General features: G+C 31.1%; 1 protein-coding gene across 2 annotated transcripts in view; it reads left to right on the top strand.

The window, feature by feature from the left end:
• Nucleotides 1–1,547: 1,547 nt before the first annotated feature.
• Nucleotides 1,548–13,425, top strand: part of LOC126736431 (DNA helicase MCM8-like) — a 40,257-nt gene continuing 28,379 nt past the window's right edge. Inside the window, exons 1-3 of one of the 2 annotated variants that reach the window (XM_050440767.1) lie at nt 1,548–1,763; nt 8,155–8,487; nt 8,578–8,819. In XM_050440767.1, the coding sequence (XP_050296724.1) occupies nt 1,697–1,763; nt 8,155–8,487; nt 8,578–8,819 (642 nt within the window). In that variant the 5' untranslated portion in view covers nt 1,548–1,696. Of the gene's footprint in view, nt 1,764–8,151; nt 8,488–8,577; nt 8,820–13,425 lie in introns of both variants that reach the window. The other variant, XM_050440766.1, reaches the window with a different exon arrangement.

Genomic DNA, 13,425 nt, shown 5'->3' with positions numbered 1-13,425 from the left:
TTGTGATCCCGTTTTAAATTTTCTTAAAATCTTAAACCCGCAAGTGGCAATGTCTGGTGAAATACCCAGCATTTCATTACCTGTACAAACTTTTTTTCCCGAACTAGTGGATGATATTGAAAGCCTAAATATTGAGTGGAGAATGTTAGCTGATTTATGAGAATTAAAAAAAATAGAGGCTACAGATTTCGAAACATTCTGGTCAAACATTTTCTTAATGAAAAATACTTTAAACGAATTAATGTTTCCAAATTTAACAAAGTTAATGCAAAGTCTTTTGTCTCTACCCCATTCATCTGCTGCGGCTGAACGAAGATTTTCGCAAGTAACTTTGCTGAAAACGAAATTGAAAAATCGTCTGGAAATTCAAACACTAGATACTATTTTACATACCAAAGATATGTTAAATGACCAGATCTGTTATAATTGGGAACCGTCACCTTCTTTATTGAAGAAAAAAATTATTATTAATTAACTATAATGATTATTTTATTATGACGAATTTATGTTCCTTTTTTTCTACCCTAGAACTAATCTTTGGTTGCCATTTTTGTTTTGTTTTTGGAATTAGTGTTTTATTTTTGTTGAGTTTATGTATTAATATCTGCCTGAAGTATTATATCTACATATTAATTTTTAGGAAATGTTCGTGGTTGAAATATTTTTTTTCGAGTTTTTAATTTTTGTTTGTAAGTTAAGGTTATGGTTTATGAACCTATTAGTGGCTTAAAAGTGCATTTAAATACCTATTATACATATAATTAGTCTAATTTTCTTAAGTCTGATGTACCAAAAGTTTTTTGTATTATTACCTAGATTATTTGTTTCCATATTAGTTCCTATCATTCCTATACTTACAGTTATGTGATTTTTTTTCATTAGGTTTGTAAGATATCTAAGAATTATCTTTGGTGCGTTCTGTTTTTGTTGGTATTTTTTAGATCTATAATAATCCTATATAAATAAAGAAATAAAAGACGTTAAATGAGTTTTTTATTAATTTTATTTTCTAATAGTAATAATATTAGGTAATATATCCATAAGTTTTCGATAAAATAATGACTAGATTTTATTCATAAAATGGTGAAACAAAAATAGCATCCTTCGCTCGGCCAGACCCATTGCTTCTTATATTTGGGTGTATTGAGGGTTGCAGGAAATATAGGAGCATACCATATATACGTTTTTTATTTAACTTTTTTCCTATTAATCATTTTGTCCGTTAAAAATTGCTTTTATGTCTTTACTAAATCGGCGACACGAAATTTCGTGAATAATTTGTATTTTTAGTAATAAGTGATAATCTGTTACATTTGTATGGCATTTTATTAGTTTTTAGTTGGCTTGCCTGTTACATATACAAAAATCATTCTGGCAACACTGCAGGTATATTTATAAGTTCGTGGCGTCATCTCATTTGAGAAGCGCGCGAGATCAGTCTCCTTATATCCAGACTTGGTTATACAATAAGGAATAATATTTGACTATGGCATTAATCGGGCCGTGTGTAGGGGCCTTAACTACTGATTATTGACATGCCTACAGGCACTCTAACAATTTTATTGTTGGCAACACCGAACCCTAATTCAAAACAAAATTGAAATTGAAATTTAAAAATCAAAATAAACAGTCTAGTTTTGTATTATTGTATTATTTATTTTCGAATAAAGCTACTAACAAACATATATCAGTACAGATGCAAAATATTCAGCCTCCCGTTGGTGATACCGTTTTAGGGTTAGAGTTGTACTTTCCTGACAGAGGTAAAAATTTTACTCTATAATATTAAACTTTTGGAGTTTCTTATACCCCTCTTATAAAGCTGATAACAAGTTAATATAGTTCCCTTCTGTGGCTTAATTAGTTAAAACAAGTTTGCATGCAAAGTAATGAAGGAGGAAACCACTGCTAAAAAGATTAAAAAAATATTAAAAAACAACAATTTTCCCAATTTAAAAAAAAAATTATTTATTCAGGGTGCAAATATTTTAAGAGTGTATTGTTAGAGTCGTAAAATGCTTCCGCTCTGAGCTACAGCCTGCACAATTTTGTTTGAAGAAAATTGATTATTTAGAACATTAACAACAGTTATACTCATATATTACCAAAATTAAATTGTTACATACATGTTTATATTATACAAAAATTTTTATGTTTACTATTGTAATTATCTTAGGTACCTAGAAAACCTAATTTCTGTATGTACCATAATAACTATAATACTAAGAGTTTAACAATAAAAACTTATTGATAAAATTTAAAATAAGATATAGTTGTGCACCATTTGCTCAAACTCATAACAAAACTTAATTAGCTTGATAATTGAATTAAAAAAAAAAACAAGTTTTAATACTTTGGATCAGATTTGGCATCATTACTGTATACCCATTTTTTAAAACATTTCAAAAGTAGCATTTCATCAAAAAAGTGTTCACAATAAAACCAAGTAATCAATAGATACTGACTGTGATAGGGATTCTTTTTTATAGATAAATACACAGAAGATGAAGCTCACTCACATTCTATAAATAACATCGAAAATAAGCATGCGAAAAGTTTCAGTAGTTTTATTTTAAATATACAGTCTCTAAGAAATAAAATGGCCGAGCTTCATCTTTTACTTGATTCATGTGATTTTCCTGATATTGTATTACTAACTGAGCACTGGTTAAAGCCTAACGAATGTTTCTTAATATCTGATTATATTCCTATATCAATTTTTTGTCGGCAACACTCCATACATGGAGGAACAGCTATTTTAGTTAAACAAACAATTGAAGCTTTTTTCTGTAAAATTAATAAGTATAATAGCTTTCTGTTGGAGAAGGTTTTTGAATTCTCCCTTTGTTTTTGTAAGGGATTTAATTTATATGTTCTTTGTGTTTATAGACCACCCACAGGAGATATTGGTATGTTCCTGGACAAACTTGATTCTCTATTATCCCAATTGTCTCTACACTCCATAGTTATATTGGCTGGTGACTTTAATATTAACTTCACTGATATAAGCTTGCCATCATATTATACATCCCTTTTAAGTATATTGGAATCTTATGACTTGAAGATGTATGTTCTTTCACCCACACATATAACATCCTCATCTGCAACTACTATTGATTATTTGTGTACAAATTTTAATAATGTGTTATGTAGAGTACTCTCATCTGGTATTTCTGACCATGAAGCCATTCTTGCTAGGATTCCATGCAACACTGTATTTCCTTCATCTCATTATATAGGAAGAATTTTCAGCAGAGAAAATTTTAATGCTTTTTCTTCTACTACAGCTTTGGTTAATTGGAATGCAGTTGAAATGGCTCCTGATCCATTTACTTTGTTATTTCATGTGCTATGTGACAAGATCAATCAGTGTTTTCCTAAAAAGAGGCTTAAAATGAAAAATAGAGAACCATGGGTCACAGCAGGCCTCAGAACTTCAGCTAAAAACCTCTGTTTTTTGGCTAAGTTATGCAAGTTTACAACTAATGCAAACATTATTCTTTATCATCAGAAATATTGTAGTCTATACAGAAAGACGATAAAAGCAGCAAAGGTTAAATATTATAGTGACCGCTTGAATATGTCCTCAAATAGGCAGAGAGAATGTTGGTCAATTATAAATGACTTCAGGCATTCTCACAAGAAAGTTTCAGAACCAGAAGTAAGACCAAATAGTTTAAATGATTATTACTGTAATATTGCTCATTTATTGCTCAAGAATGTGAATACTAATATTGATCCTTTGCATTATATTCAACAAGTGTCAGTTCAAAATTCTTTTTTCTTTTATCCTGTTAGCCTTACTGACGTTAGAGATGCAATTAAAAGCATGAAAAACCATAAATCAGCTGGACCTGATGGGATATCATCAAAATTACTACTCCTTTTGCCTGACTCAGCATTGAATGCCTTAGCTTCTGCCATAAACAATTCCTTTTATAATGGCATCTTTCCAGCATGTTTGAAGGAGGCAGTGGTTATCCCTCTTTATAAGGGTGGAGATTTGAGTAAGCCTTGTAATTTCCATCCAATTTCTATATTATCTACCCTCTCCAAGATAGTTGAAAAACTTGCAAAAATCAGAATTTTGTCTTTTTTGCAATATAATTGCATTTTATCTGCAAATCAGTTTGGATTTCAAACGGGAAGAGGGACTCATGATGCTGTTTTCGGCTTTTTGGTGTCTTAAGTGTCTATGTGTCCTTAAATTCTGGAGAGTCCGAGGCGGCAGTGTTTTGCGATTTATCCAAGGCATTTGATTGTGTAGATCATGGAATACTGCTGTCTAAGCTCAATAATTATGGCTTTAGAGGTGTTGCAATGGCTGGAATCCTATCTGTCTAATCGTACCCAAAGAGTTACAGTATCTGGATGTTTATTGGATTCCAGATCCCTTAAAACTGGAGTACCTCAGGGTTCAGTGTTAGGACCACTATTATTTTTACTCTATGTAAATAATTTGGGTTCATTAAAACTGCAGGGCAAAGTGGTTCAGTTTGCTGATGATACCACCATTTTATGGAATCATAGAGATTCTGATGTTAGAGCCCAGGTTTTTAAGGATCTTAAGATTTTATCGGAGTGGTCTGCTGCAAACAGGCTTGTATTTAATGTGGGCAACCTTTATTATGGGATTTAGGTGTGACGTTCAGGGCCTTATGTTTAGTGAAAACTCCCCCTTGCAAAACAAAGAAAGCTGTAAATTCCTTGGTATTACCATTGATGGTCGCCTTCGCTTCGAAGATCATATCCTAAATATTGCATCAAAATTATCCTCTGGATGCTTTGCAGTAAGAATGGCGGGGCATGAGCTGGGAGGGGTAGTTGCACGTTCAGTGTACTTTTCTCTTATTGAGTCCCATCTTCGTTATGGCTTGCCTTTTTGGGGTTTAAGCAACAAGGGATTATTAAACATAATTTTTGTGATTCAAAAAAAGGCAGTTAGATACCTATATTCCGCTGGGTTAAGAGATTCTTGTGAACCTCTCTTTATATCTCAAAAAATCCTAACTCTTTTTTCTCTTTTTATATTAGAAACAGCTACTCTTATTCATAAATGTCCTAAACCTCCCTCTAACACTGGTCATATGACTCGCCAGGTTAACGATTTTTTTCAAAAAGGAATTAAAATCACTTTTATTATGCAGGGCATATTATAGCCTTGACGATTTTTTTAATGATACCTTTTAACCTGTGCTCTGACATCATTTTAGTGTTTTAGTTTTGTTTCCTATTAAATAATTAAATTTACTTCCTCTAAATTCTGTTTTATTGATAGCTTTACTTATTTTTTAATCAAATTTATCAAAAAGATGCTTTTTTTTCTCAATCTGTTTTGTTATGATTAATTTTGGTAATGTGTGTAAATTTTATGGTAAAGTGTTTTTGATGTTATGTTTGTTTGAAATGAATTTGGAATTTTTTAGTTTTTAAGATGCTTGTACACAAGATTTTGTTGTCTTACGTAATATAGCACATTTTCTTTCTTTCTTTCTTTTTTCTTATGGCTCTTATCTTATGTTTCCGATAAGAAATTTAAAAATCTAGCCACACCATCTAGTTAGCCATGAAAAAATCTAAAATTTTAGTTTCTTGCATTTTTTTGATACAATTAATCGTTTTCGAGAAAATGGCTGGTAAATGAAAGGGGAACATTATAAAACGCGATTAAATTATCAAATTAGAGAAAAAAACGAAATGGGCCGTGACTACTTATGGAAGCTCTCCTGCCTTTCTTAAAATTTACAACATTTTTGAGATGGAAAATCTTAAGAACACCTAAAAAAACAGGGACTTCAGGAGATTTGATGCATAACTGTAATCACGGTTCCAAATAATCGATTTTCTTCAAGCAATTTGCGAGGGGATTGCTTTTTAGGAAACATGTTTATAGTAAAAAAAAGTATTATTTTACCTTCAACAATAGGCTCTTAAAATACTTTCACCGAATTTTATAATACCCTGCATATGTTAGTGTTTTTTTTTTTCAAAATAAACATTTATTTAAAATCAAATGGAGCATAGCTACAATACTAGAACAATGAACTTTAAATGTATTGCTCATAAACTTACAACGACCGAAAAATCACCTTTGTATATGTGTGACTTTATTCAATGCCCTACCAGACGAAATAAAATGCATTAACTCTATCAAAAAGTTAAAAGCCCAGATTAAAGAGTTGGAAGAAATGAACCATATTGTTTAAGAGAATTTTGTCCAACTTTGTAGGTTACTCAAAGCATATTTCGATGTCTGTAGTTTTTTTTGCCTTTTCTAGCATTTTCTTTGTTACGACGTCATTTCATTACAGATGCGTAAACGTATGTTGATTTGAAATAAATCAATTATTTATTTATTATTTATTTCCTATTTCGGAGAATAATTGTATGTGTAAGAAAAACATAAGGAATGAAATACTTATTTAGTGAGCAAAGTACCACCCTTTTAAGTAAGAGGTCTCTGCAAAAATAAGAGTGAGGTACTATACAAGACCATAATATTTTCTGTAACATTGGGTATTTCATTATAAAATAATCGCCCAGGAGATTTAAATATTTTTGATGAAGGACTTATATTTAGTCAGCTAATACAATTAATATGTACTCGATAAGTCATTGAGAATGCTCGGATCTTACTTATCATGAAATCAACTTATTATGAAATCATTCAAATATGTATTAAATCCATCTCAACCTTTTTTTTTTTAATGATTCAGAGTTTTTTAGGTTTATCAGCCTTAGATACCTATCCGAAAAAAAGCTTGTAAACTAAAGTAATAAATACCAATTAATTTCCCGAGTAATCAACAAATATGTAGTTATACAGGGTAAGTCAGGAGGAATGCACCAAATTCCAGGTGAGTATTCTACACGTGAAAATAATGTAAAAAAAATAATATGTTCTTAACTGATTCTCATTTGTTTTCAAATTATGGCGTAATTAAAATGGTTTAATGTAGTATATGCAAATATGGTTTTTGTTGATGGTTTTTGTAATGCTACAGCAGCTGTAGCATTCCCTGAGAAAGTCGGATAAAACCGTGTCTATCAGAGTTTTTAATAAACTTTGCAAGATCGGAACTCTGCCCAATACTAACATAACACCTGAGGGAGCCACTCGACAAGGTTTAGAAGTATAAAATGTTCTGAATTTGGTAGAAGATGATGCAATGACCAGCTCACGAAGAATTGCTACTCAATTGGTCATTGGTCATAAAAGAGTAATCAACACGCTCCATGAGCAAGGCCTATATACATACCATCTTCAGCACCTACAACCGGAAGATTATTGGTTGGATAAATAATAATCAACCATGCATACTTTTTATTGATGAAGCAACTTCCACATGCACATGCAACAGTTGAAACTTATTTTCAGCACAAGTTTTCGGTAAACGTGTAGTGTAGTATGGTCGATAGTGATTTAATTAGCCCACACATTTTAGACAATCGTCTCACAGGAGAGAACGGCTTATTTTTTTGCGAAATGAGTTAAAAGCATTATTAGAGGAACATCCTTTAAACACCAACTTTGGACGAAGAGTTTCCAGGACTATGGATTGGTCGCGGTAGTCCTATTAGTTGGCTTCAAGATCTCCAAATCTCACACCACTGGACCATTGTTTGTGGAGCTGGTTTAAAAATAAGGTGTACAAAGTAAAACTCGACACTAGGGAGGCCCTAATTCGACGCATTAGAAATGCGGCAATGTTTGTCAAAGACAGACATGAGTGACTTGAAAGCAATGAAGACCCTTTGCAGACAAAGTAGAATGTGTTTAGAGGTTAATGGCGATTTTTTTGAATATATTTTTTTTTAAACAGCGCTATAGTTAATCTCGTTAGCTCGTTTATATAGGGAATTTTCTTTGTTTGTAATTATGAAATAAGTGAGAATATATTTTGAAAATAAGTGAGAATCGCATAAGAACATATGGTTTTTTTTTAAATTATTATTACATGTACAATACTCACCTGGAGTTGGTGCGTTCCTTCCGACTCGCCCTGTATATGCTAACATTGAAAAATATATTATTTCCATGTTTTTTTATACTCTTGATTGTTAGCTTTTAGGTTTTAAATTATATTTTATGCTAAAACTATAATAAAGAAATAAGGGCTTTTATCTAAAATGACTTTCTTTAACCTTTAGCAGGAGATGTAAATAAAATTAAGCAGAACACAAAAGCTTTCACTTCCCATATATTACGAAGCCAACAGTTTTACCAGTTACCACAAATTAAGAAGGAAAAGTATTTCCCTTTGGATTATAAATACTTAATGCTAGATGACCAGTTTTGCAGTGAATGGCCAGCGTTTGCTGAAGACTTAGTCAATAACACCGAATTCACTTTAAACTGCATTAATTTGGCTATGTATCAGCATTTGAACATTGTTGATCAGAATGTTATGAAAAAGGAAATAAGGTGTAGACTTATAAATTATGAACCTATACAATTTATTAAAGAGGTCAATGTGACTTATCTCGGTAAGTACATTTAAGAAATTATTTGACCAATATATCTGGTAGCTAAATTCTAAAAAAAAATGCCAATTTTTTAAAATAAATGCTTTGCAGGTAAGTTAGTTTCTTTAAGAGGCACAGTCATAAAAGTAAGCCCAGTTGAGCTAGTATGTGACTACATGACATTTCACTGCAATGCCTGTGATACTACCCAAGTCTTGAAACAGAAGGATAAATGTTTCACACCACTCGAGAAATGTCAAAACTGTAAACTAGTAAAGAAGTTTGAGCCATTATATGATTCTCCCGGTACAAAGACTGTTGATATACAAAATGTTGTTTTGCAAGAGATTGATGTAAGTTAGATTTTAATTCCCATTTATTTTAATATTTCCCAATAATTAATATAAACCAACATTTATTATCATAAAACATCTTGTATCTTGTCGACAAAGTATAACTTTAACAGAATAACTTTAACAGAAATACATATACAGGGTGTTCATTTGAAAACTTCCCACCACGGATTTATCGAAAACCACTGTTTAAAAAAAACGTGTGAGTAGTTAAACATTTTAAAAATCCAGAAATACATAGATAGACTAGTATAAATAAAGTGAGAATTACATTATTACTTAATGAATTATATTAAATGACGGAGTTTCTACATTTAGCAAGAATCTAGTAAATGATGGTAATGTATATCGCAATCCATAGCGCCACAATTAAAGTTTCTATACATAACAAAAATGGGATGTTTTTGAAGGTTGTTGGATATTGGATCTAGCCTGACCAAGGGCAAAACATGGCTTGCATCTTGCTTGCAACCAAGGAATATGAAAAGATAGTTGTGTTAGAAGAAATGAGCTATCTGTTTGGTTACTAACAAGCTTCCATAAAAGTTTAATTTCAGAAAGATCATTAATTTCCTTATCACAAAAACCCAACATTCCGGAATCTCAGGGAAGATATGATGAATAAATGTGAGTTTTTAATATAACACCAAGATCTAAAATTTGTGGTTTTTGCTCAAGTGAAACATCGCCAATTTTGTTTTGTCTTGTTATTTGAATGTGAATTTTATATTTGTTATTTGAAATAAGAACCTGCTGAAAAAAATTACAGTCTTCAACAGTGGCAATTCTCCAACAAAATTTTAAATCGTCGGCTTAGGCCAATCTGTGGCAGGAAATATTTTTTACAACTAGTGATGGAGACGAAAGATATTATTGTTATGAATAATTATTTCTCAATTATTGAAAATAAACTGGCAAATAAAATTTAAAAAAACCTGAGTTTACTTGATATGAAGAAGACGAAAACGAGACTATTAGTTTAATAAAACAATTTTACAAGAAATTGAAAACATTACAAAGTCAGCATTCGATATAACTGGACCCAAAATAACAGAATTAATAAATGAAGTGTTAGCCAAAGCGATTTATCCACGAGAACTGAAAATAAAATAAATAAAAAAAAAAGAAATAAAATAATCTTTATTGTATGCAACAAATAAATTACATCTATTCTATATACATACAAAAATGGAAAGTACCGCTAGGCGTGTTTTATTAACCACCACAATTAATAGTAAAAGGACATAGTACAATTTTCTTAAAAATAAAAATTTGAACAAAAATGATTCAGAGAACCATACTAGAATCAAAGTTACATCCGTAAATCCGTAAAATATCAGCAATCTCCAAAAATTTTTTTAATTTCGACTTAAAACAAGCCATACCTAAATCTTTAATTTCTGCAGGCAGACCATTGTAAATACAGGCAGAAGTAAACAATATATGTATATGAAAGAACTTTTCAGAAATTCAGTCTTATGCTGGGGCATTGCCAGTGTGCTTTTATAGCGAATATTTACATTATGTGTATCTCCTTTTTGAATAAGGAATTCTGACAGATATTCTGGTTCATGAAAATTAAGTAATTTATGTATAGTGCAGCTTATACCCAAAAATCTTCTTTGGGCTATATTAAGACTATAGACCTGCTTTACATGCTCACTCACATGAACCCTCCGAGGTAAATTTCTAGTAAATCTTACACAGGAATTTTGAATTTTCTGGATTTTATATTTATTTTGTTCTTTTAAAAAAGACCATATACAATATTTAAGTATCCAGCAATACTAAGCACTAAACTCTCTGTAAGGATTTTTTTGTACTAGCAGGCAAAATATCCTTAAATTCATATAATGACTTTAATTTATAATATGACTGTTGACAGATCTTATTTACATGCGCATTAAATGACATTCGATTATCCATACAAAGGCCCAGTTGATCTACCCATTCCAATTCAACACCCTTAATATTTAATTTACTTGGTGCTCCATTATTCAAAGTACTTTCATTTCTTGACTACAGGATTGCCTGTGTTTTACCAGAATTTATAAAAAGTGAGTCTTTGTCAGCTCAATCGGAGATCCTCTGTAAGTCAGCATTAACTAAATCCAAAGCTTCAGGCAGGCAACCAATCAATGATGGCAGATAAATTTGTAAATCATCTGCATACTTGTGATACCTGCAGTTAATTATTTTATGACTTAAGTCAGCCACAAATATTATAAAGAGAAGTAGTCCCAACACCGACCCTTGTGGGACTCCCTGAGTTACATTTTTCGACCCAGAAGTTACCACACCCTCGTCATTAGTCAGCTTTACTGCCTGTTGCCTGTTTTTAAAATAGCTAAAATTATTCCAGTCCATAAGAAAAGAGCTACAGATGATTTAAATAATTACCGTTCAATTACCGAGAACTTTAAGAATTAGATAGACCTTGCATTCCTTCTAGAACAACTGTACAAAATGGGCTTTCGTAGAACTTGTCATAAACTATTACAGAGAAAAATTACTGTTATTAATAGAAAAAGTTATTTAAGCGAAAAAAATTAAACTGAATCATAAATTAAAAAAAAAATAAGGAAAACACCTATTAACAGTGTCATCAGTAAAAAAGTATCTTTTAAAGGTGCGATAAGAAGATACTCACATTAATTAAATTCCTAATGAGCTAAATATATATAACAGTTTTATTGAACCAAATCTACGATACCGTAAAACGGGGTGAACTTGACCAATTTTGAACTAAGAGGAATCTTTAGTAGTGTATTACAAATAACGTATATACATATAGCCTATATTATGGGTCTTTACGAATATTAATAATACTTAATGAAATATGCATTATTTGTGTTAGGCTTTAAGGTATTAAAAGAACAAAAACTGTAATGGTCAACTTCGCCCCGTGTTGGGGTGAACTTGACTGACTATTGAAATTGAATCATTAATCACTTTCATTATGTCGATAGGCGAATTTAACCACCCTTTTTAGTACTACAGGCTTGAAATAGGTAAATATATAGAACAATTAACACAACTTCTACATATTTGGAAGAATTCAACAAAAAAATCAATTAGGTTTATAAAGCACATAGAAATATTTAGGTTTATAATGAACCCTTTAAATGACTTTTAAGTACTTTATCAACGTCTTTTTCGGATTACAAACAATGTTTTTATATATTTTTTTTATTTTTACTTCATTATGAATACTAGTGGATATAACTTTTCCTATATAATGTTTAACAGACTTTTTAGTTAAATATTATACGACCACCCAAGAGCCTATTTCAATATTTTATCTACTTCTTTCGACAGCACCAACCTCAGTTGGTCGTCATCAGACATTGGCCTCACTAACTGAGATAATGGTAGATCTTCAGGGTCTGAAGAATGATCACTTGATTCTTTTTCCAATAAATCTTCAAAATCAGAATCTAATAGAAGTTAATTAGGCTAATATTTTACTCCGGGTTGTTACCGGATTAAAATATAAATTCACCCACCCGGTCCACTAGACCCTAATTTTAAGAAAATAATGCGTAATTTACAAAAAACTCAAAAGAAACAATATTTTTTCTTTTTTTTTTGTTTACACTTATGCCATAAATATATGATAAAATCTAAAATTCCATAAAAACAAAAGACAGGAGCTAAATAGATTTCACTTTATAGATAAAGTTTGATCACTCTTTTTTATAGTTAAATATTGTAGACCAGTGTTACTCAAACTTTTTTCGTGACGGAACCCTTTTAAAAAAACGTATTTTAACTTTTATTTATGTAAATTGTTTATTAATAATCATACAAAAAAAGATAGATGCAGTAAGTAGTGAGTTAGTAAGCAAATGATAACACTAAATTCATTTAATGCGAGGCATGTATAATTGTTTTTTATTCCCCATCAACTGGGTAATGTCAGGCTTGATAGAAGAAAGTTGAATTCTCATGTTTGGTTTGGCATCCAGTCTATTGCGGTATTTTGTTTTTATAGCTGTATATGCTGAAAATCCAGTTTCACACAAATACGCTGTTGGGAACGGCAGAAGAACACTCAAAACTTCTGTGGCAAGTTGTGGATATTCATTACGAACCCTGCACCAAAAATCATTTAGTGAAATTGTTTTGAACAATGATTCCATGCTTGTATCCGATGTCATTTCTAAAAATGATTCATAGATCTGATGTGACATATTTTCAGGCTTCTGCAATTTAGAGGAAAAAGGGTTTTGAATCCATGAGTTTATTTTCAGTTTTGTATTCTGTTCTTCAGGAAAGTAAGATTCAAAAGTCCCTTGCAGATCATTGAGATACTGCACCAATTCGACAAATATTTCATTTTGAAATATCTCTAAGACTATGGTGACTATGGAACTCGCTTAGCAATGAAAAGCTTTCGATTTCTCTTTTACGAAAACAAGTAATCCAAAAATCTAATTTTCTCTTAAAAGCCGTTATTTTGTTGTTAGCATTGAAAACTGTTGTCTGTTTTCCTTGTAGTGACAGGTTTAATTTGTTAAGTTTTCCAAACATGTCTACTAAAAATACTAGTCTAAATAACCACTTTTTATCGGACAAGCGGTATTTTAAATTAAAAGGAACATCT

Source organism: Anthonomus grandis, chromosome 5 (genome assembly GCF_022605725.1).
Source record: "Anthonomus grandis grandis chromosome 5, icAntGran1.3, whole genome shotgun sequence".
Taxonomy (NCBI): domain Eukaryota; kingdom Metazoa; phylum Arthropoda; class Insecta; order Coleoptera; family Curculionidae; genus Anthonomus; species Anthonomus grandis.
The sequence above is the reverse complement of the archived record's forward strand: the minus strand, read 5'-3'. Positions and strand labels throughout refer to the sequence as shown.